At 32.3% G+C, this 27735-nt stretch overlaps 2 protein-coding genes across 3 annotated transcripts; both read right to left on the bottom strand.

The window, feature by feature from the left end:
• Positions 1–1583: 1583 nt before the first annotated feature.
• Positions 1584–4377, bottom strand: LOC18602019 (LEAF RUST 10 DISEASE-RESISTANCE LOCUS RECEPTOR-LIKE PROTEIN KINASE-like 2.1). Of its 2 annotated transcripts, none has more exons than XM_088805368.1 (3): positions 3541–4377; positions 2907–2948; positions 1584–2823 (listed from the first exon to the last, which is right to left on the bottom strand). In XM_088805368.1, the coding sequence occupies exons 1-3, from the start codon at positions 4250–4252 to the stop codon at positions 1631–1633; spliced, it is 1947 nt and encodes a 648-aa protein (XP_088661494.1). In that variant the 5' UTR covers positions 4253–4377; the 3' UTR covers positions 1584–1630. The 2 variants fall into 2 exon arrangements, with proteins under 2 accessions (XP_088661494.1, XP_007033216.2); XM_007033154.3 differs by having other exon boundaries at positions 1584–2799; positions 3541–4376.
• A 4418-nt stretch (positions 4378–8795) lies between these two features.
• On the bottom strand, positions 8796–16972 carry LOC18602017 (LEAF RUST 10 DISEASE-RESISTANCE LOCUS RECEPTOR-LIKE PROTEIN KINASE-like 2.5). Its single transcript, XM_088805763.1, has 6 exons — positions 16414–16972; positions 16156–16353; positions 14617–15443; positions 12146–12874; positions 10130–10162; positions 8796–10035 (listed from the first exon to the last, which is right to left on the bottom strand). The coding sequence occupies exons 1-6, from the start codon at positions 16932–16934 to the stop codon at positions 8912–8914; spliced, it is 3432 nt and encodes a 1143-aa protein (XP_088661889.1). The 5' UTR covers positions 16935–16972; the 3' UTR covers positions 8796–8911.
• Positions 16973–27735: the final 10763 nt, after the last annotated feature.

The raw sequence follows: 27735 nt of genomic DNA, 5'->3' as shown, positions 1-27735 counted from the left end.
AAGGTGGATCTATTTCAGAGAGAGTTTACTTGTTATACTATTAATTTAAAGTTTTATATAGTTAATATACTAATGAATTTACTATTTTTTTTTTTGTAATTTTGTAGGGTGTGGGGTCAATGACTCCAAATCAAAAATTTGTAAAGGGTGGAGTCAAATATTCCAAATCAAAGTAGATTTATCAAAAATTAATTTATATAGTAATATTTAAATATTATATCAAAAGATAATTTTTTTATAATTTAATATTTTATTAAAATAGTCAAAACCTAAAGTACTTTTTTTGTCTAAAAATTCAAGTCTTACTCTTCTCAATTCTTGACTGTGTTTTTCACTCTTTCAAAATAACTCATTTAGGTTTCAATTATAAGTAATTTTCAACCAAAATTAAGTTTTTAAATACATCATGTCTAAATATTTTTTGATTATTTGATAGTTTGAGTTCATAATTATAATCTAACTAAGAGAAAATAGCATTACATATCAAATAATATCTTAAAATTATGAGTCTTTTTTTTTTTTTTTTGTAGATATATTATTTGATTATTTAATTTTTGTATTAAACTTTATGTGGATTGTGGATAATTATATTTAGTTTTGATTAATGAATAAAAATTTTTCAAATTGTGAATTGTTGAACCTGATAATTTGCTATGCAAGATCATATTTTGTTTAATTCTAATGTTTTAATTTATGCTAATGAGAAATGGGGTAAATTTAATAGGTTTTGGATACATAAGTCGTGAAAAGATATTTTAAAATAAAAAAAATTGTCTACTTAGGTCTTGGGTAACACCAACATAATTCTACTAATGATTATAATCAACAATTTTTTAAATAAAATTGTGTTGAATTTAATCTAAATTTTCTTTCGGTAAATTTTATATTTTTAAAAAATATAATTATAATTATTATTTTAGTTATAACACCATTCAGAAAAATTTTTATATCTATTCTCGGAGTAGACGATTGGCTTCAACCGTTTCATTGGAGGTGCTTTATCCCATGTTGATTTGTGACTATCTCTATCAGTGGAGGGATATAAGGTGTAAATAGATGTAAGGCTTATAATATGGGTAGATTTTGATTGGCGGTATATGTCAATGTCTTCTGCACAGGTGCTGGTAGAGTTCTTGCTTTGGTTAGGGAGGTGAGTGTTTTATGGCAGACGGGTTTGGTTTGTAACAAGGGTAGTGGTGTGGTGTTGCAACATATTGAAGGCAATAATGAGAAGAAAATCTCTCCTCATCTAGAAGGGAGAAATTTTGCTCATCTCGTTCGATAATATGAATAAAATTTATTGGCTTATCAATATATATAAATATATACATACAAATGTGCTTCTAGGTGAGTGATGGTTTCCTGAACAATGTTGATATGTATGCCAAGTTGTTCTGTTTTTGTTGACAATGATATCTTGTTAATCTTGGAATTTTGAGATGAGTTAATTCTTGAAATATCTAAGTTAAACTAAGGAGGTTATCTAATATTTTCGAATAGGACTACTGAGTATTTAGCATCATGAGCCGAGTAGCAGATTGGAGACTGAACCAGACATATAACTATGAACTTACGACTGAATATGGTTTGAGAAGTTCAATAGCTGCGATGAATTCATTTATTTCTTACACTAGAAGAACTCTGATTGACTGTTGTCCATGACAAAAGTTTGTGAAAATAAAGTTTTTGTGGATGAGTTCTGGGGAGATCTTGCAGGAGAATACAGCAAAGGTCTCGGTGGCTTTCCTAAAGATTGGATGCTTCCTTGTAACATCTCTAGGACCTTAGTCATTGATGGTCGATCAGATGGATTAGTTTGAATGCACCACAAGCTCACTATAATCATCTTTCTTGTTATTTCTTCATCGTCAACTGTGATCCCTTTAAGATTCAAATCTGCTCCCTGTTCAAGGTGCTCGTAAATCTGTAAAGGAAAGTTCATTTCACTAGTCTCAGACCCTTCAATATGAACATCTTTCTTTTCGCCAAACATTTCAAGGACCATCATCCCATAGCTATAAACATCAGACTTGTGGGAAACCCTTCCAAAGCTTCGGCATAAAAACTCTGGAGCAATATATCCGATAGTTCCTCTAGCACTGATCATGGAAAGCATACTCTGCTTCAGCTCACATAATTTAGCAAGACCAAAATCAGAAATTTTTGGACAAAAGTTTTCATCCAGTAGAATGTTGTGAGGTTTTATGTCAAAGTGTAAAATCCTTGTGTTGCAACCTCCGTGTAAGTATTCCAGCCCTCTAGCAATGCCAATTGCAATTTCATACAATGTTTTCAGCTCTAGGTGATGGATTTCGCGTGGCAATCCTTGATGGCAAATGAACTTATCTAAAGACCCATTGGGCATGAATTCATAGATTAGAGCTCTCATTGAGCCCTCATAACAAAAACCCAGAAATGGCACTATATTGACATGGGAAGTTCTACTAATGCTGGCCACTTCATTAATGAATTCCTCTCCATCCCCCTTGGATTCCCTTAGGACTTTCACTGCAACAAGACGGCCATCGGGTAATTTACCTTTATATACTGCGCCAAATCCCCCTTCACCCAGTTCGTCTTTGAATGACTTGGTTATTTTCATGATGTCTGCATAAGAATATCGTTTTGGAGTAAGTTCAGAACCATACTGCAAAATGAATGCCTCAATCCTTTCCCTGTCATTCCTTTTGCCTTGATTGAAGTTCATGAACATTCCCCTTGACAATGATATATTCTTAAGCCTGAAGGTAACCACCACAACACCAGCTACAATAATAGTAGCTGCAGCCACTGCCAAACCTATTTCAGAGAATGGTGAATCAACTTAATTAGAAATATTAGTTACTATTCACTCTTCCAAATGGATATAAAACACAAATCTTTATCAAAGGAGTCTAGTGTAGTACCTATGATTAATTTAAGCTTTAAATTGATGCCATCTGATGACCCTGTAATCAAAAAAGAAAAGGGAGAAAAGCAAAGAAAAATAAGGTGAGTAAAGGCAAAACAGCAATGTTCCATGGAACAATCGTTAAGCTAAGCAAAGGCCTGCTAACACAGTAAAATGATTGTCTTTAACCTTGACTGAATTTAAACAACTAATAATCGACATGTTGTCTTTGAGGCTCCAAATTGCAAGAGATTTTTTCTCAAGTCATTAGTTACTGTATTTCAAGTGTTTCACTTGAGTATTTAAATCAAAGGTCCCATATCCTCTACTCAAAAAGTTATATTCGAATCCCCTCCTTCTGAAATTAAGCAAAACAATATGTGTTTTAAAGGAGTCCGTACAGCAGAATTCTAGCAAACAAATAATCAAGATAGTTGATTTTTTTTTCTCAATCAAAATACTCTCATATTCATAAAGTATCATGTAAAATGATACAAGGCCTTGGCATAGCCAAGCAATGATCAAACAAATGATCATAAAGCAGAGACCCAGGATGGGTCTGCTACCAACATCTCGCCTAAAACAACAAAAACCAGAAGACCCCAAACACCTACTGCTATACATAGTAATCAAGATAGTTGATTTGGTACCTGGGGAATCATTTGCAATCGTCCACTCTAGTCCAAAGCCATTAGCAAGGGCAACATTCAGATTTGTTGAATTTGAATTGTACTCCAAGTACTGAACTACAGAAGCAAATGCTGGAACAATAACACTGCTACGACATGATGCCAAGGCATCACTCACTGTAGCTGAAAGGTTGCCAAGGGCAGGCGGGATCGCAAAGTAGCCTAACACATCAGTTCCATTTATGGTACAATGAAACTGACGATCAGAAAGCTCCGTAGACTGATTTGCCACGGGGGAACGACAACCATAATAAAGTGTTATTTGCTTGTTATTCCATGCAGAGTGGAAAGGGCCAAGACCCAAAGAGGTGTTGACAAGGTGCTTCGGACAAAGACTATACAAATAATCAGTTCGAGCAACAGTGAGAGCTTTAAGAGACATATTGAACTCAAGTATTTGGTAACTTTGCGACATGATTGTAATCATGGGTTTACCGTCCTCGCAAAATAACTCAAATCCAGGCTGACCACAGTACTCTGGGCTACCTCGCTGCCGAAAGGGATAACTGATATTTTCGATGATCCCACAATGAAAAGTTTGGTTGCATCCTGCAAATTTCTCATAGTCGCTGCCCAAACAAACCGGAGCTTGGATGGACAAAAAGATTGTGACTAGTAGAACAAACAGAAAAGCTGCTGTAATATGGAGATGATGCATAGCAGAAGCGCTCATGTCTCTGTTTTCGTCCGGATTCAACCAGTATGTTATCTGCTGTTTGTAATCGCTTTGACACAAAAAATGGAGATGATGGATATTTTAGGAATGACAGTCAGCCACGAGTTCAAGTAATTTTCCCAATATCTTTTTATGTTAGTAATTGAACCTATCATAGCCTAGACTTAAAAGTAAACGTATGTATTTTCTTTGACGAAGTCAATTTTGAATTGTGTCATGTCACAACAAACAAAAGTTTGTCTTGTCTTTCACTTCTACTTTGTTTTGTTGTGAAGATTATGTATTAATTATCATAACAAAGAAAGTGAAAAGGTTTTTTTTTTTAAATGGAAAGACGGATTGAATCTAGTGTTTTAAGCAGGAAAGTCATATATATTTGTTAATAAGTTAAATACGTTAATGTGAAAAAAGAAAACTTTATGGTGAAAGAAAGATTGTACAAACTTAAATCACTCATTTTGTAATAAATTTTAAAACTTATAATTCACGGATTTAAAAATTTATATTTGAAAATTTTACTCAATAGTAAATTTATATATTATTATTATTTAAAGGGGTGAAAGTCGAATCCTTGTTAAAAAAATTGAACAATTTTTATTTTCAACAATTTTTTATTAATTACCAAAGCAAATGTAGTAGAAAGAGAAGGATAATACAATAGTCCTAAAAGGTGCGTACAAGAATTTAACATCTAAAGCAAGAAGCGCTAGTGCAACGTTTCATCAGGCTGGTGACATCTCCAATGGTTGACACTAAATTAGAGAAATGGAAAGAAAGTAAAAAAAATAGAAATATAGGAAAGACTAAAATAATTAAAATAAATATTATATTAATATTTTTATATTAAATTATCAATTATTAATATTTTAATAAAAAAACTAGTACTTTACCCACCCTTTTCCGCCAGATTCTTTTTCTGGTTTTTTATTTTTTTGTGGTAGATAATAAAAATTGAAACATTTGAAGATTTTTTTTATTAGGTACCAAACCTAGCTAACCCAAGTTACTTATTATAATAAAAAGTCCTTTATTAATGAAATTTATTACATTTTCCTTAAATGACTGAAAAATGATGCGCATATTAAAATAAAATAAATATTCTATTTAACAAACACAATAATTAAAGTACTCTAACGGTAAATAATATATAATTTTATTAGTATCTTAAGAAGGCAACCATAGTAAGAATGGATGGATGGATAAATTGATGTCTTCTAAAATTATTTATATTATTAACTTTTCAATTTTCTTTATTTTTCTAAATTCTATCCATGTATTTTTACTATCGGTTGTTTAATTGGAAAGTTTGTTCTTAAAATAGTTATGTATATTAATTAATATTATAGGACAACGATATTATATTTAAAAACAATAAAAAAAATCAAAGATACCATACAAATTTCAATGTTAATATGGATGCACTCAAGGCCTTACAAAAATTTGAGAATTGAAGTTATAGAAGATTTAGCTGCAAATTCTTCCAGCTATGAACATCCTTAGAGCTGCTTTGGCTTCAGCAGTCACCCTTATTATTACTTTTTGACTAGTTATTGACAAGTGATGATAATGGCAAACAAATTCCCCTACCCGCAAGGAGAAGGCTACTTCGTGTTAAACCCATTGAAACGCAAGACAAGTTAGACCAAAGAAGAAAATGCTAAGAAAATAAACTTGTCTAGACATATTCTTGAAATTGTTAACAGCTTTTTCCAATGCCCCCACTTTCATCTAAAATACTAACTACCCAAAATGTCCCAATAAAAGTAGAGCAAGAGATGAAGGTATCTTTCAAATATTAATATATATATATATATATATATATATATATATATATATATATAATATTAAAAGAGAAAAAAGAAAAAATAAAAAATCATACTAACATTTTAATATTAAAATATAATATTTTAATAATAAATAATTAGTATTTTAATAATATATTAATACTATTTTAATGATAACATATTAAATTATTATCAAATTATAATTTAATAACAACATATTTTCAAAATATGATCAGTTTCAAAATTTCAAAAAGTTTATTAGATTATAATAAAAGATGTTTTTGTTGTTTTATAACTTATTCTTTTATTATTTTAAAATTATTTTTACCAATCAAAATGATAATTTCATTCTATGAACCAAACTAGATATATTGATTCTATTTTATCCCTACCTTATTATATTCCTACATAATAACTATTTAATTTCCCTTCTATTGCATTTTGTAAATCAAACATGCCAGTAAGACATGAACCATATTATTACCTAATACTAAAGGCTTTGTTTGCCTATGTTAGAAATGGAGAAGAGTGTGCCTACGTATGGGAGAAATGTCAGAATATATCTCATTAAGGTAAAAACTTGACATCAAGGTATATATATATATGTACAGGTATGTTAATTTAACAGGAAAGAGTAAAGTTAACTTCCTAGCTAACTAATTTTTAAATACAAGTGAAACGGTGAGTTTTGTATGCTATTCTAAGACTATGCAAAGCCTTATTGAAACGGTGCACTTTGAGTCCCTTGTTTGTCTTCCTTCTTCACTGTCGAGTATCCTGGCTTTATAGTCATGCACCTATGTTTCTCTGCATCCTTTATTCATCAATTTAATGTCTGATAGTCTAGGCATAAATTATTTTTTGTTTTTTTTAGGGAATACTAGACTAAGATGAGCAAAGACTTAGAATTTTCCTTTTGTTAGGTAGTGTGCCATTTTACAGTCAACATACGTCCCACTATTTTTTGTCTTCTCTTTTTATTTTTTTTTAAATTTAGTTATTTGTCGAGTTCTTCTCAAGTTAATAACAAACAAGGAAAATAAAGTTAATGATTAAGGTTGCCCTTGAAATTTTTTTTTAAATGGAAGTGGGTAGTGAAGAAAGTCTTACCAGTGGAGTCGGATTCAAAGGTGGCAACTAGTTTGTCCTAAACGCAATGAGGAGACCTTGAAATTAGTGGAGGATACTTCAATCGATGGATGAACATTGGGGAGTTGATTGATGCGATACAATGCACAAATATCTACAAAAGAGGCCAATGGTTGCGCAGGTATCCTTGAAAAGGATAGGTGGACAAGGACGAGCTCTTCATGGCGTGGATATGAGGGATAACAGCAGACTAGTTAAACTGAGAGGACCGACTGTACCTTATCTGTTAAGGTGCTTGCTGCGTTGGAATTTTCTGGGAAAGTTGGGTGGCTACATAGACTACTGCCCTTGATTTACATTGGAATATTCCGTTCTAGGATGCTGGCTATAGTCTTAGCTGTGGTTATTGCTTTGTGTGGCCTTGCTGAGCCCTGTTTGACCCTTGTGAAATGCTTCTGTTGATCCCTTGAGAATGCTTTTAGGCCGTGTCAATTTTTTGAGCTATGTTTTTAGAATTTTTAGTGTTGTACGCGGTGAGTTTTCATTTTGTACAGAGCTCCTTCGGGCAGATTTTGTATAAGGTGGCAGTATAGGAGTTTAACTTTGTTTTCTTATTTATGTAACCACATTTAGTCAATGAAATATTTTATGGCTTATAAAAAAACAGATGTAAATAAACAGTAAAATCACAAAAGTAATATACCTTTAAAAGGAAAGTTGAAAATTGAAAAAAAAAATATGTTTATTAGAATTTACATTTTAATGATGCTTTTTGGTATGAGATATTCAGTTTATAGAAGAGATATATGCCGTCATTTAGAATAATGGATAACATAATTAGATAGATTTTTTTAAAACCAACCAAGAAAAAGAGAGAATAATTTTTGAAAGATTTTACAAGGCATTGATATTTAAATAATGTGTTGAATTGGATTTATTTGATAAATAACATAAATTTATGGATTATTCTATATATCATGAAACTAGGTTGTCCACATAGGCATCCACATTAACATTCCTTATCTGGTAATCTTGTACCTTGTAATATAATATAATATAATATAATATATATGATTTAAAATTTTTTATAACGTGATGTTCCATAAGTTTTAATGTCAAAAAGTAACAAAAATCATGAAAAATAAATTTGAAATGTAAAAAAATTTATTAGTCAATCATTAGTTATAAATATTTATTTGATTCAAAATAAAAATATCGAGCTTTGATTGAACGCAATAAAAAAATAAAAATTTATTTAAATTTATTTAAATAATTTAAGAACTTATTTAAGTATTATGTAAAAAAAAAAAACATAGATTTGAAACATCCAAAAAAAAAAAGATGGAAAAAAAAATACAATATAAGGAGTATGATACCTTACATTGTAAAAGTTTTTACTATGAAAATAATTAACAAAGTCTAATGAAAGTATTTCTTCGGCAAAAGAACTTTTAATTCAAGCAAATTTATGTATATGTGTATTTAAGTATAAAGTTTTTTCCTAATTGAATGTAATTTGATACAAAACAAAATTACAGTATATCATTATTTGAATTTTAATCATTTTCTTATATGAATTTGTCCAATTTTATCTTATGGACATGCGCTTTTAAGACATTTTTATTTTGGCGCAACTTGCAACTCTTTTACCATTACAATGTCAAACATTTAGAGGAAAAATCATAAGTTTTCATTATAATAATTCGATGTAATTGATCTTCGACCATAATGTTTCAATCATAAATTTTTCACTACAATTTTCGATTGAAGATGAAATGCCAAACTAAGCCAACGTCAACGATGACGTTGTGGAAGAAGCTTTAGGGAGTCGTACAGGAGAAGTTACAAAAGGTCTAGGTGGAATTGCTAATGATTGAAGACTTCCTGTCAACATTTCTAGCACCTTGGTCATTGATGGCCAATCCGATGGACTGGTTTGAATGCACCAAAGGCTCACTACAATCAACTTCCTTGTTATTTCTTCTTCCTCTTCACCTGTTACTCCATCAAGACTCAAATCTATAGGCTGATCAAGATGCTTATAAACCCATGAGGGAAAATATATTTCACTGGTTTGGGACACTTCGACATCGATATTTTTCCTTCCTCCAACCATTTCAAGGACCATCATTCCATAGCTGTAGACATCAGACTTGTGAGAAACTCCTCCAAAGTTTCGACAAAATACTTCGGGAGCAATATATCCAGCTGTTCCTCTAGCACCTGTCATGGAAATAATACTGTCCTTTCTTTCACATAATTTCGACAAACCAAAATCAGAGATCTTGGGACCAAAGCTCTCATCTAAAAGGATATTGTGAGGTTTTATGTCAAAGTGCAAGATTCTTGTGTTACAACCTTGATGCAAGTATTCTAGTCCTCTAGCAATGCCAAGTGCAATGTCATACAAAGTTTTCCACTCTAATTGACGAGGTTGATTCATAGATCCTTGATTATAAATGAATTTATCCAACGATCCATGGGGCATGAATTCGTAGACTAGAGCTCTTTTCGATATCTCATAACAAAAGCCTAGAAGAGTCACTATATTGACATGAGATGTTCTACTAATGCTAGCCACTTCATTCATAAATTCCTCGCCATTCCCCTTTGATTCACTTAGGACTTTCACCGCCACAAGACGACCATCTGGCAATTTTCCTTTGTATACACTGCCATATCCTCCTTGACCTAGTTTATCCTTGAACTTATTTGTCATTTTCTTAATATCTATGTATGAATATCGCTTTGGAGCAAGACAACCATACTTCTTAATGAATGCCTCAATGCTTCCATTATGGTTCATCGGCAGTCTGAGATGCACTGAATTTTCCTTCCGTTGTTTGAGGCATAAAAATCCCATGCCTAGAAGTATACCAGCTATAACCGCACCAGCTATTCCAAAGCCTAAAGATAAAGCAAGAGATTGCTCAACTTCTTTTTCGATATACTAATATTTCAGGAAACAATGCAATATGTTAATGATAGTACCAAATAATACCTGTTATAAGGCTGACATCGGGTTTCTTTTCATCTGCAACAGTCAAAACCCGTTATGTTAGTTGAAATATGAATGACCAGAGAAAAAAGAAAAAAAAAAACCTCTATTCGAATTTATTAATCAAAACTTGGCCCAAAAACTTTTGTTAATCAAGGCTCAGTTCGAAACATCCTGCAAGTGAATTCATCCGTTATTACCTGCCACTTGTTTGCCCTATGTTTACTATCATAAACTGGAATTATCTTATGGGCCAATGGTAATCCTAAGCATTCCAGATGTATTGCAATTTCTATTAGAGGTATCCACGAAACAGAGTACACATGTTTTAATAATAAATATAATTTCACAATTATTTTATTTCTCAAAAATTTTTAAAATGATGTTAAAAGAAATATATATCAGCTGTTGGGCTCAAAATTACGAAACGCTAAATTGGGCTTTTCAAGCCCAATTATAAGCTTTAGGCCTCTTTAGTGCAACTATTTTACATACTCCCTTTGCTATTATTTTCAGGACAAGATGATCGTGTGTATTTGTTTTCCCCCCAGGCCTCCAAAGTGTTGAAGTTGAGATTGCATGACAGACTCTAAGGAACCCCTACATGTGCTGGTGTTTGGCATTTTATGGATTGCTTGCTGTGTTGTTTTATGTTACCGCATACAGTCTATGCGATACGCTTCCTGCAGTGTGTTTGTGTATCACAGAAGGGTTAATGACGAAGGGCAGTGAAACAATGAAGGACTATATTGACAAATTAATGAAAATTGTTAATTTAAGTGAGGTTATTAGGAGAAGAAATGTAAAAAAAAAAAAAAAGACAGTAGTTGAGAAGGTGTGTGTTAGTACATTTGAAAGATTTGAGTTAAAAATCTCCTCTCTAAACGATTCCTAGGACTTATCCAAACTAATAATGACAGAGTTGGTGAATGCATTGTAGGCATTGGAGCATATAAGGGCCATAAGACATTGACAAAGGCTGAGCTGATTGATTATTGATGAAAATACGTGATACAAGAGCATATTATTTAGGGTACTTGCGTTTTAAGTTAAGTTAGACTAAGTTATGATAATGAAAAACAAAATTGATGCTGAGATTGATGCACTAATTAATACCATTGAAATCTAGGCTTCTTAAGAAGAGATTTCGATCAAAATGAGCAAGTTTACAATTGGAGATGAACTTGTATGGGAATGGAAGAAAGTCAACAGCTGAAGCTGTCAAGTGTCGAGTTAGTCAATACATAGAAGACAAACTGATGGGACTACATCAACCACCGAGAATTTTGATTTAAGTTAAGCAAAAGCAATTTCTCTTTGAAAATTTTGATAACTAGTGCCAAATGGATGAGTTTGACTAATCCTATAAGAGACCTAGGACAAATCCGACTCATCTAGTAACTGTACCTATTAGGATATCTGTACTAACGATTGAGCTAAATGCTCAAGCATGAGAACTCAAATACAAGTAATACAGAAAATGTACCCACATATTTCCTGTTTCTATTGAAGCATAGATAGAGATAGTTTGTCTTGTAACCATTGGACCCATTTTTTTGTTAGTCACTAGGGTTGCAGAAATTAATAAAATTCATCCCAATTTGCAAAATATTATAATCCTAGTGATCCGTGGTTTTTTCATCATGGAGCAACACCAGACTGGAACGGGTCAATTTTTGAAACAGGAGGGAAGGTCCTTTTTTTTAACATGGCAGGCTTATGGACACTTTACTATTGCTCTAAACGGTCGCGATCATCCCCACTAAATGAATAAAGAATCAGAAAAAACTAAATCCACCTAACGCTTGATTGTTTGGTTGAATGACAGAAGAACGATCTCCTAATCGAAAATGTTCTTCAGCGCCCGGCTTGACGGTCCCCAAAGGCCAAAATTAGGCAGCAATAAAAGAGAATGAAAACTGGTGAATGGTACAGGACAGCGAGACCCTAGGACTTGAAATGGTTAAACATCCCCACTAAAGGTGATTTTAAACAGGCCTAAGAAGAAAGGAGTTGTACCTTGTGGACAAGTGCTCAGATCAGATCCACCTGAGCAGTAACAAAGGAATTCCCTCGAGTCCTGGTTGTACCCACACTGCCCACCGGAGCCTATACATGAGTCGCATGAAGAATCATTCGCAAACCACTGCAGCTCAAAACCAACTTTAAGCGCCTCTATCAGACTCTCTGTAGTTCGACTGTTCTCCACTACCTCAACTTCTGATTTCAGGACTGGAACAGTGACGCTATTGTTACAAGATCCCAAACTAGTGCTTATTAGATTGGCAAGTTCGCCAAAGGACGACTCCGTAATGTTCCTTGTTACATAATATCCTACGTTTTCAGTTCCATTTATCTCGCACTCAAATTGACTGGAGAGTCCTCTAGGCAGAGATTGACCAATTGTAAGAGGGCGACAACCATAATAAAGCGTCATATTCTGCGTATTGGAATTGTACGCGAAAACGCCGGTAGTCAAAGTGGTGTTCCGGAGATGTTGGACACAAACGTCTTCTGAATAATCAGTTCTAGCAAGCCTAAGATTTCTTGTTCTGCTTTCTATATTAAGGACTTGGTAAGTTACTGACATGATTGTGATCTCTGGAACATTACCGCTGCAGTTCAGCCAGAACCCCGGATAACCACAATCTTCTGGTCGCTCCAATCCCCAGAAAGGATAACCGGTATCAATGTGTCCGCATCTGAACCGTGTGCTGCAGCTTGAATAATTTCCATCGTTGGCAAACGATGATTTTGGAGCAATTAACAGGATCAAGCTTATGATAATGAAGAACGAAAACATGAATTGCAACAAAGGGCGGTGCATTTTCAGAGAGAGGGAGAGGCTGGAGAAGACTAGGGAGGGATTTGGAAGTACTCGGATATAAAATGAGAAGCTGGAGATGAATTGGTTTTAATCTTCATAATAAAATTGGTCTTTGACCAAGTGAAGGTGAAAATTTTCAAAAAGAAGCTTCTATTGGCACCATTAAGCACCGGTCAATGCAAATTTAGGTAGCCTAGCAATTACTATATTGCAAATCTAAGGAACCTTGAGTTGCATGTGGGAAATCTGTATATTCTAGCGCTAAAATTCAAGACTCAGAAGGTATAAACTGAGTTCGAGTTTCTTAAAAAGTCAAAGAAAGAAGCCACTTGAAAATATCAACTGATTTTATAATTGAAAATAGCAATATCGAAACAGACAAACTGGTTGTCTTTTAAAATAAAATCACCAAGGTCAGCAAAATCAGATCAATATTCTAAGATTTTGGTCCTTATGCCGTATCCATGAGCATATTGTCAAGCAGTTGCTCAATATTATAGGGGATTTAACTAATGTCAAGCAGTAGCTCAGTGAGAATCTCCAGGAGCATATTGAATCCTAATAAGACACAATTCATAGAAGTTGAAGCCTAAAGGTCGAAATTGTTTTAGGAAGAACCATTATCAAAGCCTAAAGTACTCCTAATTGAAGAATGTGTTAGGATAGTCTTGAATTGTGATTTAATTAGGATTGTTTAATTCTAATTAAATTAGTATACCTTATAAAATACTCTTTAAATCTAGTTAGACTAGAATAATAATTCCTAATTCTATTAGGAGAATATTACTAATTATATTAGGATAAGGTTATTGTATTTGGCACTATAAAAGGACCCTATGGGTTAAAGAATAATGTTGAAGATTCCTAATTACTTGTTTTAGTGTGTAAGTTAGCCTCTCTCTGAAACTAGAAAATTATTCTAGATCTTTTAATGTGTTGACTAATTTATGATTCTGTGAGGCAATACTCACTCTGATAATTAACAAAGACGATTATACTTTACTTCCCTGACCCCAATTCTGCAGGATTACTTAGACCCTTCAACATTGTCAGTGACCTCCTTTCTCTGTGCAATTTGCATCCTGGTACTACTAATATTTAGGATAAAATAAGAAGACCAAATCACAGAGGCTGAGCTGACTGATTCTTGATGTAAATAGGATGAATTGTGATGTGTGGGTTTGGTGACAAACAAGAAATTCTTAATTTAAGGACCATTTTCCCTTTTATGAGAAAAGCTTTTCGAAATTTTTCTTTAATTTTTACAATAACATAAAGATTATTTATAGTTCTTGGGTTATACGTTTCTCATTTGAGCTAACTAGTACAACTTACACGTAAAGTCGAGAGGGAAAAGTTCTTTCCTTGTCTAAAACTAAGAAATCTATAGCCTTACCACAAATGTTTCACCTAATGGCAAATTGAATAGTCCACCAGATTAAACTCGTACCAAAAGTTTGACTAGTTCAGAATTGATCTTAATTCTAAACTAAAATAGACGTGTTGGTAGTGAAGCGGTAACGTTTTACCTGAAAAAGTTTATACTAATTCTCTGACTTGAAGTATGTTTTTCATTGTTTGTTCTGTTTTCTGCCAATTTCTAAGAAACTAAAAAGCAAAGAATGACAAATACACATAGAAAGTAAAAAGTTTAAAAGCAAACCTTGTTCGGCGGTGTTGGCTTGGGAGGGGGGCGGGGGAGGGCATTCCTTCAAAGACAACCCAGGATCATTTAGGCAGTAGCAATTTGTGTGATTCTGAAAGTCAAAACCACAAGTTCCACCGGTATCCCTGCACTTCTGACATGCTTTGCTATCCACCTTCAAAGACACATTCAATTCTACCTCGAATCCTGTTTTTAAAGCTTCTTCTAAAAGCGATGCGGAATTGGCAATTCTTGGAAGGGAAGTTTCAGAAATCGGAACAGTGATATTACGAGCGCATACTTCACGAATAAAAGCTGATGATATGATGGAAACATTCTTGTGACTGCCATTACAATCGTAGCTTCCGAGGCTATGTGGGATCGCAGATGTGCAGTCATAAAACAGAGCAACATTGGTATAACCAGGAAAAATGTTGAAGAGGGTAGAATCAAAGGCGGAGCTTTCAAATTGTGGGTGACAAAAGTCAGTCATGAAATCCTTTCTCGCAATCTGCAGAGTTTGGTTATCCTCACCGATGCGCAGCACCTGATATCTTACATCAAGAATCTCTATGGTGACAATATTGTTTTCGCAATAGAGCTGCAGACCAGGATGCCCACAACCAGGTGGTATGCCATCTCCAGAGAAAGGATAACCAATGGAGATGCCTCCACATTCGAACCGTGGATCACGGCAGGCACTGTAGCCGTCAGGGTTCCCTAATGACTGAGGAATCCTAACTATGACAAGTAATACGAGAAAAAAAGAAAGTGGAAAGAGTGATGGTAGGAAACGGCGGCAGTGCATTGCTTCTGGGTGAAGAGATGGGATAGAAGAACAGAATGATTAGTATGTAAAATGGAGTCTGTTTGTTGAGGAGCATAGTGTTCCTAGGGGATATAGAAAGATATGCCTGACATGAAGTGTAGGAACTTGCTTTCAAGTTTCCAACAAAGACTTGAGAATTTGAACATTGAGTTGACTTAAAAAGACTTAAGCATGCATGCAACATTATTTGCAGGGGTATTGATTGAATTCAGAGGGAAACGTGTGAGTCATGTTAAAACTAACCGAAATTACTTAGATACGTGTAAACGCAGATTGCAAATTGGAAATCTAAAGTCCACTGAGAAAAAAGAAGCCAAGAGAAAAGGAAAGAAAGGAAAAGACCATTTTACGCGCTTTGCTTTGTAAGTATTCGCAGCGAAGTTTCCTCGTTGACTTTCTCTTTCATATTGGAAATATGTTTGGTCAGTACACCGTGCATGCAACGCTCCGGCCCTACTTGACAAGCCATAAACCAGTCGCTAACCATACCAACTGAACTTGGGAGTGGTTGTTGAATTATTGTTGTTTCGAATACCAAATTGAACATCTATTTACTATTATTATGAAAAGTATTTATTGAAAAACTACTTACAAAAACATCATCTTTTAGTTTTAGATATTTGATAAATCAGTTTCCAATTGTAGAAAACTGACACCCCATGACTTCAATGGTTAAACATTCCCTCTACACGTGATTTTAAACACGCCTAAGAAGAAAGGAGTTGTACCTTGTGGACAAGTGCTCAGATAAGATCCACCTGAGCAGTAACAAAAGAATTCCCTCGAGTCCTGGTTGTACCCACACTGCCCACCGGAGCCTATACATGAGCAGCTCAAAACCAACTTTAAGCGCCTCTATCAGAGTCTCTGTAGTTCGACTGTCCTCCACTACCTCAACTTCAGATTTCAGGACTGGAACGGTGACGCTGTCGTTACAAGATCCCAAGCTAGTGCTTATTAGATTGGCAAGTTCGCCAAAGGACGACTATGTAATATTCCTCGTTACATAATATCCTACGTTTCCAGTTCCATTTATCTCGCACCGAAATTGACTGGAGAGTCCTTTAGGCAGAGTTGGAATATTTGCAAGAGGGCGACAACCATAATAAAGCGTCATATTCTGCGTATTGGAATTGTACTCGAAAACGCCGGTCGTCAAAGTGGTGTTGCGGAGATATTGGACACAAACGTCTTCTGAATAATCAGTTCTAGCAAGCCTAAGATTTCTAGTTCCGCTTTCTATATTAAGGACTTGGTAAGTTACTGACATGATTGTGATCTCTGGAACATTACCGCTGCAGTTAAGCCAGAACCCCGGATAACCACAATCTTCTGGTCGCTCCAATCCCCAGAAAGGATAACCGGTATCAATGTTTCCGCATCTGAACCGCGTGCTGCAGCTTGAATAATTTCCATCGTTGGCAAACGCTGATTTTGGAGCAATTAACAGGATCAAGCTTACGATAATGAAGAACCAAAAAATGAATTGCAACAAAGGGGGGTGCATTTTCAGGGAGAGGGAGAGGCTGGAGAAGACTAGGGAGGGATTTGGAAATACTCGGATATAAAATGAGAAACTGGAGATGAATTGGTTTTAATCTTCATAATAAAATTGGTGGTCTTTGACCAAGTGAAAGGTGAAAATTTTCAAAAAGAAGCTTCTGGCACCATTAAGCACCGGTCAATGTAAATTTAGGTGGCCTAGCAATTACTATATTGCAAATCTAAGGAACCTTGAGTTGCTTGTGGGAAATCTTTATGGGAGTAAAAAAAAAAAAAAAAAAAAAAAAAAAAAAAGAGAAAAAATGAAAAGGTAAGAAAAAGAGAAAAAATGAAAGGTAAGTAAAAAACAAAATAGGGATGGCAATAGGCAATTGTTACAAGGAAACCGCGGGACACTACCCATATCTATACAATTTTGTTGGTGATTAGATTCGAATCCAAGTACGAAAAAAAATACTCAAGAATTTTATCAACTTAATAAGAAATTCTTTTAGTTAAAAATTAAAAAAATATAAAAAAAATATGATTAGTCAAATTATTAATGTGATGATATTAATATATTTAAATTAAAAAATTAAAAAATTATTAATTATATTTAAATAATATGAATATTATATCATATTACAAAGAAATATAATTATTATTATATATATTTTTAATATAAATATATTTACTTTTTATTTATATTAACATTACAAAAATTATAACTTATAAAATTATTAATTATAATAAATATCATTATTTATATAAACTTATAACATATATACTTAAAGAGATATTTTTGATATTGGAATAGTTTTGGAATCTAACTATTTTTTTTAATTTCTTGTAATTAAGGACAAACTCATATAGTTAATTAAATTAATTCATAAAACTCTGATTATTAATTAACTTGTAATGTCTTTTAATGGCAATATAATTACTTTTATTAATTATGTTATATTTATTTTTTTATATAAACTTATAATTTATAAACCTAAAGAGAAGTTGTGAGATTAGAATAATTTTTATACTTAGTTATTTTCTTTTAATTTCATGTAATTATGGATAAACTCTTATAATTAATTAAATTAATTCATAAAATTATGATTATTAATTAACTTGCAGTATCTTTTAATATATATACTTTATATATATATATATATTAAGTGCATTTATAAGGAATATAATTACTATTATATATACTAGGATGGTGCGGTAGCTATGCTACGAAAAAGATTACAGAAAATATTGATTATGCTAGAGTTGATTTTAATTTGATACCTTTAAAAGAGTTTGTAGAGAAAGTAATATTGTATTAGTCAACTGCATGAATGTCCAGTTTTTACTGATTAAAAAAAAATAAACTGGTATTAATTGAAATTAATTATTTACTCTGGTTTCAATTACCGAAAACTTGCACCTACATATATGATTATAAAATAATAAAATATTAAGAAATGAGAGAATATATAACATGTACTATTGACAGATTAAGATAAACAGTTATACAATGTAAGATAACCATATAATATAAAGATCCTATCAATATAAAATAATTATTAATTTATAATAATATATCTTTTATATATAAATTGAATGGCTAAAGATTGTCAAATTTAATTAATTTATTTGTTCAATGATGACTATGTGCTATGTATATTAAGAAATGAATAAACTTTCTTGACTTTTTTATTTAGTTCAATAAATTGGATGGATATTTATTGGAATTTAAACATTCATATATAAAATAGATGTCTAAATACTATGGATTCAAGTTCATGTAGAATAAGAGGATATAAACAAAAAATAATATTAAATTATAATTGATAAATATTAAATGAATATATATTCTAAATATTAAAAATTAAAAATTATTGTTTTCAAGTATTTTTTTAACTGAAATAAATAAAAATAAAAAAACCCTTCAAATGTAAAAAACCAATACAACTTTGACATAAGGTGTAAAAAAAAAGTAATTCAATTGAGAATGACGACCAATTGACCCAATTAGTTATCCTATTTAAAACAGAATTTATCCAAAAAGATGATAATCCTATCAAAAATTATTAAATGTATAACAAACTATTAAGAAATGAGAAAGTAGATAACCTATACTATTGATAGATTAAAATAAACAATTGTAGAATATAAGATAATAGTATAATGTAAAGATCCTATTAATATAAAATAGTTAGTAATTGCTAGTATTATATGTTTTTTATATATAAAATGAATGGCTAAAAGTTATCAAATTCAATTGATTTATTTATTCAATGATGACTGTGTGCCATATATATTGAAAAATGAGTAGACTTTTTTGACTTTTTTATTTTATTCAATGAATTGGATGGATGTTTATTAGAATTTAAACATTCATGCACAAAAAAGATGTCTATATACTATAGATTCAGGTTGATGCAGAATAAGAGAATATAGACGAAAAATAATATTAAATTATAATTGATAAATATTAAATGAATCTATTTTATACGCATTAAAAATTAGAAATTATTGTTTTCAAACATTTTTTACTAAAATAAATAAAAAGAAAAAAGAAAAAAAACCTTCAAATGTCAAAAGCAATGTAATTTTGACATAAGGTGTAAAAAAAATTAATTTAATTAAGAATGACAAATGTCAATTAATTGATCCAATCAATTATTCTACTTTTATATAATGAATTGGATGGATATTTATTGAAATTTAAACATTTAAGTATAAAAGAGATATCTATATACTATAAATTCAGGTTCACGCAAAATAAGAGAATATAGATAAAAAATAATATTAAATTGTAATTGATAAATATTAAATGAATCTATCTTCCAAGCATTAAAAGTTAGAAATTATTGTTGTTAAGTATTTTTTATTAAAATAAATAAAAGTAAAAAAACAAAAAAAAAACCCTTCAAATGTCAAAAACAATTTATTTTTGACATAAGGTGTAAAAAAAATTAATTCAATAGAAAACGAAAGGTATAAAAAAAAAGGAGTTCTAATTGGATGACACTTGTCATTCAATTGAAGACTCAATTGAAAAAAATTGAAAAAAATAGAAACATCTTACTTTGATATATATTTTAAGTATAAAAGAGATATCTATATACTATAGATTCATGTTTATGTAGAATAAGAGAATATAGATAAAAAATAATATTAAATTGTAATTGATAAATAAATCTATATTTTAAGCATTAAAAATTAAAAATTATTGTTTTTAAGTATTTTTCATTAAAATAAATAAAAGTAAAAAAACAAAAAAAAACCCTTCAAATGTTAAAAACAACTTATTTTTTACCTAAGGTGTAAAAAAAATTAATTCAATAGAAAACGAAAGGTCAAAAAAATAAAAAAGAGTTCTAATTGAATGACACTTGTCATTCAATTGAAGACTCAATTGAAAAAAAATTGAAAAAAATTGAAACATCTTACTTTTATATATATTTTAAGTATAAAAGAGATATCTATATATTATAGATTCAAATTCATGCAGAATAAGAGAATATAGATAAAAAATAATATTAAATTATAATTGATAAATATTAAATGAATCTATCTTCTAAGTATTAAAAGTTAGAAATTATTATTTTAAGTATTTTTTATTAAAATAAATAAAAGTAAAAAAAAAAAAAAAACCCTTCAAATGTCAAAAACAACTTATTTTTTACATAAGGTGTAAAAAAAATTAATTCAATAGAAAATGAAAGGTTAAAAAAATGAAAAAGAGTTCTACTTGAATGACACTTGTCATTCAATTGAAAACTCAATTGAAAAAAATTGAAAGAAATTGAAACATTCTACTTTTATATATATTATAGATATATATACTAAAATACTTTTACTATATATACTTTAAATATAAACATTTTTTTTTTGTTTTGTGTTAATATTACAAAAATTATAACTTATAAAATTATTAATTATGTTTGAGATATTTGTCTTTGATTATTTAAATTTAAATTTTATTATTTGTGTGTTTTTATTAATTTAATTATTAGTGAATTATATGAAATATATAAGAGAAATATTACTGTATATAGATATAGATACGGATTAGAGTTCGGGTAATTGGATGCCCATAAAAAGTATTTTAATAATTTTTTTACATAATCGAGTTTTTAAACGAATTAAGGTAATTATAAGACAGTGAGTATGTATTAGGATTAGAGTTAGGATAGTAATTTTTAAAAATATTCGAATTGTTAATAAGGTTCAGTTACTTTATTTCTTATAAAATTAGAGTTCGAATATTTCAAAATTAGAAAGTACTCTAGCTTAAAAAAAAAACCACTCGTTATAATAATAATAATAACAATAACAATAATAATAATTTTATACTTATTTTATTTTTTATTAAAATTTTAGAAATGATGCGTAGTCAGACATGATCACAGTAAGCTGGATGGCTATGGGAAACATAGCTACAAGTTGGAGCATGTAGTGGGGACAGAAGAATTTAACACCAAACTTGGAAGATTTCAATGATGAATTATAGAAAATTTTGACTTCAAGGAAAACGATGTCTCTTTGAAAATTCAGATTATAAACCTAAGACGATTTGAAAGAGATTTGGATATGAAAAACATAGTTGATGATGAGATTGATGTACTAATTAATACCATTGAAATCTAAGTTTCTTAAGAAGAGATTTCGATCAAAATGAGCAGGTTTACAAGTGGAGATGGAACTTGTAAGGGAATGGAAGTAAGTCAACAGCTGAAGCTGTAAAGTGTCAAGTTAGTCAATACATATATGGAAGACAAACTGATGGGACTACATCAACCATGGAGAATTTTGATTTACGTTAAGCAAAAGTAATTTCTTTTTGAAAATTTTGATAACTAGTGCCAAATGCATGAGTTTCACTAATCCTAAGAGACCTGAGACAAATCCAACTCATCTAGCAATTATATTTAGTGTCTTTTTTTCAGTTTATCTATCTCTTAAAATAGAATCCGGACCAAACAAAGATTTTGAAAAGCTTTTAAAAAAATTAATTTTTTTGAAAAAATAATTTTTTTTTTTAAAAAAAGAGCTTCAGGAAAAATTCTAGAGAAAAGTTTTCCCTCTCTTCTTTTAAAGACACTCTTCTTTTTCAAGAGAATTTTTCTTTTTGTTTCAAAAATATCCTCATCTATCAAAAATAATCCCAACATTATCTTTCTATTTTTATATAATTTATTATTAATTATAAACTTTATATTATATAAAAATGCTCTTAATATTTTCAAAATTTTGTTTTAAATAAGTAAAAAAGTAAAGTAAAATGACAAATAGGTAAAATAAGTATAAAGGCACTGTATGAGAATCACCCTTTTTCAACTACAGCTAATACAAATAAGTATAAAGGCAGTGATCAGACCAGGACCAGGGCTATGCAGATGTTGAACCTGTCCAAGTAATTTGAGTTAATGAGAATGAAAGAAGAAGAAAACATTTAGGACTATACAGACAAGCCATTGAAGGTGGTAAATCAACTCAGGCAATTGGGAAAAGAAATGAGTGAAAAAATAGTGGTAAACAAGATCGTAGTTAGTATTCCAAAGAGATTTGAAGCAAAAATATTATCGCTGGAAGACTCCAAAGACCTGACCAAGATCTCAGTAAATGAGCTTATCAGTGCTCTATTAGCTCAGGAGCAGAGAAAAACACTTAGAGGAGAAAACTTAGTTGAGAATGCCTTAGTTGCTAAGACTAAGGGCTTGAAAGTCAGAGGAAATGTCTCGAAGAAGAATGATGCAAAAGGAAACAAAGCTAATGAAAGGAAGAACGGTAAAGCAGCAAATAAGTACCCTCCTTGCCCTAACTATAAGAAGAGAAATCATACAGCAAAGTATTGTTGGAATAAGTCCAATGTCAAGAAGGTATGCAAGGCTAAAAAGTCAGAAGCTGCAGATCAGGCTACAGTAGCAGAACAAACTGAAGAGAATGAAGAAGTTCTATTTATGGCTCAGATGGGTGATGATTCTGGAAAAACAAGCATTTGGTTGATAAATAGTGCTTGTTCACATCATCTTACAAGTAACAAAGCCTTGTTCACTGACATTGATACTAACTTCAATTCTAAAGTTAAAATTGGGAATGGAGCTTCTTGAAAATTATTGGAATTGGCATTATGGCTGTAGAAATTGCATTAAGAACTAAGTATATAACTAGTGTTCACTATATAACTGAGGCAAATCAAAATTTGCTAAGTGTTGGTCAGTTGACAGATAGCAATCATGCGTTGTTGTTCAAGGGTAAGTTATGTATTGTGTTTGATTCACATGAAGCTAAGTTGTTTACAGTTGAAATGAAGAATAATTGTTACCTTTTTTAATCTATCTAAAACTGATCATTTAGCTCTTTATTGTGAAAGAGATGCATCTGAAATATGGCACAAAAGGTTGGGGCATGTGAATTATAACTCATTGTCACAAATGGCTGCTAATGAACTTGTTGAAGGTCTGCTTAATATCACAAACTAGATAAGCTTTGCAAAGGACGTCAGTTTGGCAAACAAACAAGAAAACCTTTTGCTAAGGAAAGCAAGTGGAAAGCTAATAACAAACTAAAGTTAGTTCATATTGATATTTGTGGTCTCATGAAAACCCCTTGTTTGAGTGGTAGCAAGTACTTTTTACTATTCATTGATGATTTGTCCAGGTATTGCTGGATTTATTTTATGAAGTAAAAGTCTAACTTAATGAATTTTTTGAAATTCAAGGCATCAGTTGAGAACTTCACAAGTTTGAAGGTCAAGACCCTAAGAAATGATAATGGAAAAGAGTATACCTTATAAGAGTTTGAAAAGTTTCTGGTTGTTTTTGGTGTTCATCATCAGCTTACTGTCACGTATTCTCCACGATAGAGTGGTAAGGCAGAAAGAAAGAATAGAACCCTTCCAAAGATGGGAAGATGTCTACTACCTCAGATGCAATTACCAAAAGAATTCTGGGCAGAAGCAGAGAACACTACTAATTGCATACTCAACAGAACCTATACAAGAGTGTTGAAGCAGAAAACATCTTATGAAGTGTGGTTTAAACCTAAACCTTCTGTTACACATCTGAAAACGTTTGGCTGTGTGTGTTATGCCAAAGTGCCTAATGAAAAAAGGTCAAAGTATAAATCAGTCATAGCACTGCTTATGGGCTATAGTGAGTTTTCCAAGGGCTATAGGCTTTACAATATTGAAACAAAGAAGATTTTCATAAGTAGAGATGTGAACTTTGATGAAACTTAGAGTTAGAATTGAAAAAATGGTTGTGCCAAAAAGATAGACAGTGTGGTTGCACTTAACTTGATTCATGAACAGACTGACATAGATGATTAATCAAATATTGAAGATGAAAGCAAGACAGTAAGAGGTACAAGAACACTAGAGGATGTTTATAGTAGATGCAATATGGCCATATTTGAGCCTGCAAATTTCACTGAAGCTAACTCTGAAAAACACTAGAAATTAGCCATGGACGATGAAATAAACATGATTACCAAGAATGGAACCTAGATTCTGGTAGGCAAACCTGCAGGCAACAATGTAATTAAAGTAAAATGGATTTTCAGAGCAAAAGTAAATCCTGATGGTTCAGTAAATAAATATAAAGCATGGTTGGTGGTCAAGTGGTATACTCAAGTGTGTACGGCTGATTATATGGAAATCTATGCACCTGTGGCAAGACATGATACCATTAGAATGCTGGTTGCTTTGTCAACTAGGGAGGATGGAAAATATATCACCTAGATATCAAATCAGTCTTTCGAAATGGTTATCTTTCAGAGGACATTTATGTTAAACAACTACAGGGATATGAACAAAAAGAGTCAAAAGGCAAAGTCTGTAAGCCAATTAAGGCCTTGTATGGACTAAAACAAGCTCTTGATGCTTGGTATACTAGAATTGATGAGCATTTCAAGGACCAAGGGTTTCAAAGAAGTGCAAATGATTCGACTCATTATGTGAAGAGATCAAATGATGCAGTGTCAATCATTGTTGCTTTATATGTAGATGACCTTCTGATCATTGGACCTGAAGAAAAGTCATTGACTGAGTTTAAGTTTTAAATGATGAAAGTGTTTAAAATGACTGATCTGGGGTTAATGACATATTTTCTAGGGATGGAAGTTGTTTAGGTTATTGATCAAGTAGTTTTGCATCAAACAAGGTATGCTAAAAACCTATTAAAGAAGTTTAATATGAGTTCATGTAAGCTTGTCAGTACTCCTCTCTGCATTGGTGCAAAGTTCAGTACAGAAAATGGCTATGCCACGGCAAATAGACAAACTTACAAAAGTATAATTGGTTCTCTACTGTATTTGTCTGCAACAGGACCTGATATCATGTTTGATACTTGCTTGCTGTCCAAATTTATGCAAAACCCCTCTGAAGCTCACTTTACAACAGTTAAAGAGGATTTTGAGGTATGTTAAAGGCACTATAGATTTTGGCTTAAAGTACTTGAAGTAGAAAAGCAATCAATTACTTGGTTATACTAACATTGATTAGGCTGGTTCTCTTGATGATTCCAAGATTACAGGGGTTTCCATTTCTCGTTTGGTAATGCTATTTTTACCTGAAATTCAGAGAAATGACAAGTGGTGGCTCAGTCTACAATTGAAGCAAAATACATTACTTGTGCTGCTGTTAACAATCATGCAATGCGGCTGAGAAAGGTGTAGCTTGATTTGGGTTTTAAGCAAGAAAAAGGTACACTTATTTATGTTGACAATGTGATTGCTATTGCTATAGCAAAGAACCCTCTACAGCATGGTAGGACCAAGCATATAAAAGTCAAATATCATGCTTCGAGGGAGGTTATGAAAGATAATGAGATTGAGCTTCAACACTGCAACATAGAGGAGCAAATAGCTGATATTTTTACTAAGAGCTTGGGAAAAGAAAGATTTGAGTACCTAAGATCATGTTAGGGAGTTCACCATATTAAGAATCATGGGGCTATGTTGAAGATGTGATTCTAAATCTAGTTGATGGTTTGGCGGGAGCCAACAGATAACTGAAGGTTGAATAAGAGTGATTCTCATACGGTGCCGTTTGATTCTATTTGTCAAAGCTTTAAGTGTCAAAACGTTGGTCATTATGTCATTTTACTTATTTGTATTAGCTGCAGTGAAACGGTAGGTATATGAGCCGTTTTGATTGTCTTTGGTTTAAGTTATACGACACCTCTTTGTGTCGTTGAGGCCATGCTCTTCTAATTTTCTTTGTACGCACATTAGTGCTATCGTTTTGGTGTTTCTGTTAAAAGGCTTAACAGCCATGTTTGTTATTCCAAGCTTGTTACCGTTGCTGGTGCACAGAAAACGATATATTGTTTACTGTGCTTAGCTGACTCACCTCTAAAGCTGAATCTAAGGACCTTGCAATTATTTTGGAGAGTATATAAATGAAAATGCAATCGTTATGCTATGTTTGCCTTTGATTCTCTGGTATACAGTTTCTTCCATATATTTCCCCTGTTCTTCAAGCTTCTTCAATTTTCTTTCAGAAAATTTTTCTTCAAAACTTCTTCAACCTAACGCTTCATCGTTTGGTTGAATGAAAGAAGAACATTATCCTAATCGAGGATGTTCTTCAGAAGGTCAAAATTAAGGCAGAAATAACTGTGAGTAAAAGCTGGTGAATAACACAGGAAACTGACACCCTATGTCTTAAATGGTTAAACATTCCCTCTACACGTGATTTTAAACAGGCCTAAGAAGAAAGGAGATGTACCTTGTGGACAGGTGCTCAGATAAGATCCACCTGAGCAGTAACAAAGTGATTCACTCGAGTGGTGGTTGTACCCACACTGCCCACAGGAGTCTACACATAAGTCACAAAAAGAATCATTCGCAAACCACTGCAGCTCAAAACCAACTTTAAGCCCCTCTGTCAGATTATCTGCATTTGGATTATCCTCCACTGCCTGGACTTCTGATTTCAGGACTGGAACGGTGACGCTGTCGTTACAAATCCCAAATTAGTGCTTATTAGATTGGCAAGTTCGCCAAAGGACGACTCTGTAATATTCCTTGTTACATAATATCCTACGATTCCAGTTCCATTTATCTCGCACTCGCATTGACTGGAGAGTCCTCTAGGCAGAGATGGAAGATTTGTAAGAGGCCGACAGCCATAATAAAGCGTCATATCCTGCGTATTGGAATTGTACTCGAAAACGCCTGTAGTCAAAGTGGTGTTCCTGAGATATTGGACACAAACGTCTTCTGAATAATCAGCTGTAGCAAGCCTAAGATTTCTTGTTCTGCTTTCTATATTAAGGACTTGGTAAGTTACTGACATGGCTCTCTCGTTTTCATGCAAGCCTCCGAAGGCTCTGCTCTTTGTAAGCTAGTCTCCTTCCTTGAAACTCATACAGCAATTAAATTCCTGCCTTTCAAAAAAAATAGTTACTGACATGATTGTGATCTCTGGTTACCGCTGCAGTTCAGCCAGAACCCCGGATAACCACAATCTTCCGGTCGCTCCAATCCCCAGAAAGGGTAAACGGTATCAATGTTTCCGCATCTGAACCGCGTGCTGCAGCTTGAATAATCTCCATCGTTGGCAAACGCAGATTTTGGAGCAATTAACAGGATCACGTTTATGATAATGCAGAACCAAAACATGAGTTGCAACGAAGGGGGATGCATTTTCAGAGGGAGGGAGAGGCTGGAGAAGATTAGGGAGGGATTTGGAAGTAGTCGGATATAAAATGAGAAGCTGGAGATGAATTGGTTTTAAACTTCATAATAAAGTGGTCTTTGACGAAGGTAGAGGTGAAAATTTAAAATGGAAGCTTCTACTCCAGAGTTAAGCTCCGGTCTATGGATATTTGGGT

This window comes from Theobroma cacao, chromosome 4 (genome assembly GCF_053813885.1).
Source record: "Theobroma cacao isolate CCN51 chromosome 4, ASM5381388v1, whole genome shotgun sequence".
Taxonomy (NCBI): domain Eukaryota; kingdom Viridiplantae; phylum Streptophyta; class Magnoliopsida; order Malvales; family Malvaceae; genus Theobroma; species Theobroma cacao.
Note: the sequence above shows the minus strand (reverse complement) of the source record. Positions and strands in the feature narration are given on the sequence as shown.

What these genes read in the sequence shown, in the direction of transcription:
- LOC18602017 (XM_088805763.1), bottom strand. Translation starts at nt 16,934, where the DNA reads ATGCACCCCCCTTTGTTGCAATTCATTTTTTGGTTCTTCATTATCGTA. An exon ending in AGCCAACACCGCCGAACAAG is followed by an intron (nt 12,875 to 14,616) that starts GTTTGCTTTTAA and finishes CTCCAAAATCAT; the next exon opens with CGTTTGCCAACGATGGAAAT. An exon ending in CGATGTCAGCCTTATAACAG is followed by an intron (nt 10,036 to 10,129) that starts GTATTATTTGGT and finishes CTTTATCTTTAG; the next exon opens with GCTTTGGAATAGCTGGTGCG.
- LOC18602019 (XM_088805368.1), bottom strand. Translation starts at nt 4,252, where the DNA reads ATGAGCGCTTCTGCTATGCATCATCTCCATATTACAGCAGCTTTTCTG. An exon ending in GATTGCAAATGATTCCCCAG is followed by an intron (nt 2,949 to 3,540) that starts GTACCAAATCAA and finishes TTTTGATTACAG; the next exon opens with GGTCATCAGATGGCATCAAT. An exon ending in AAAGCTTAAATTAATCATAG is followed by an intron (nt 2,824 to 2,906) that starts GTACTACACTAG and finishes TTTCTAATTAAG; the next exon opens with TTGATTCACCATTCTCTGAA.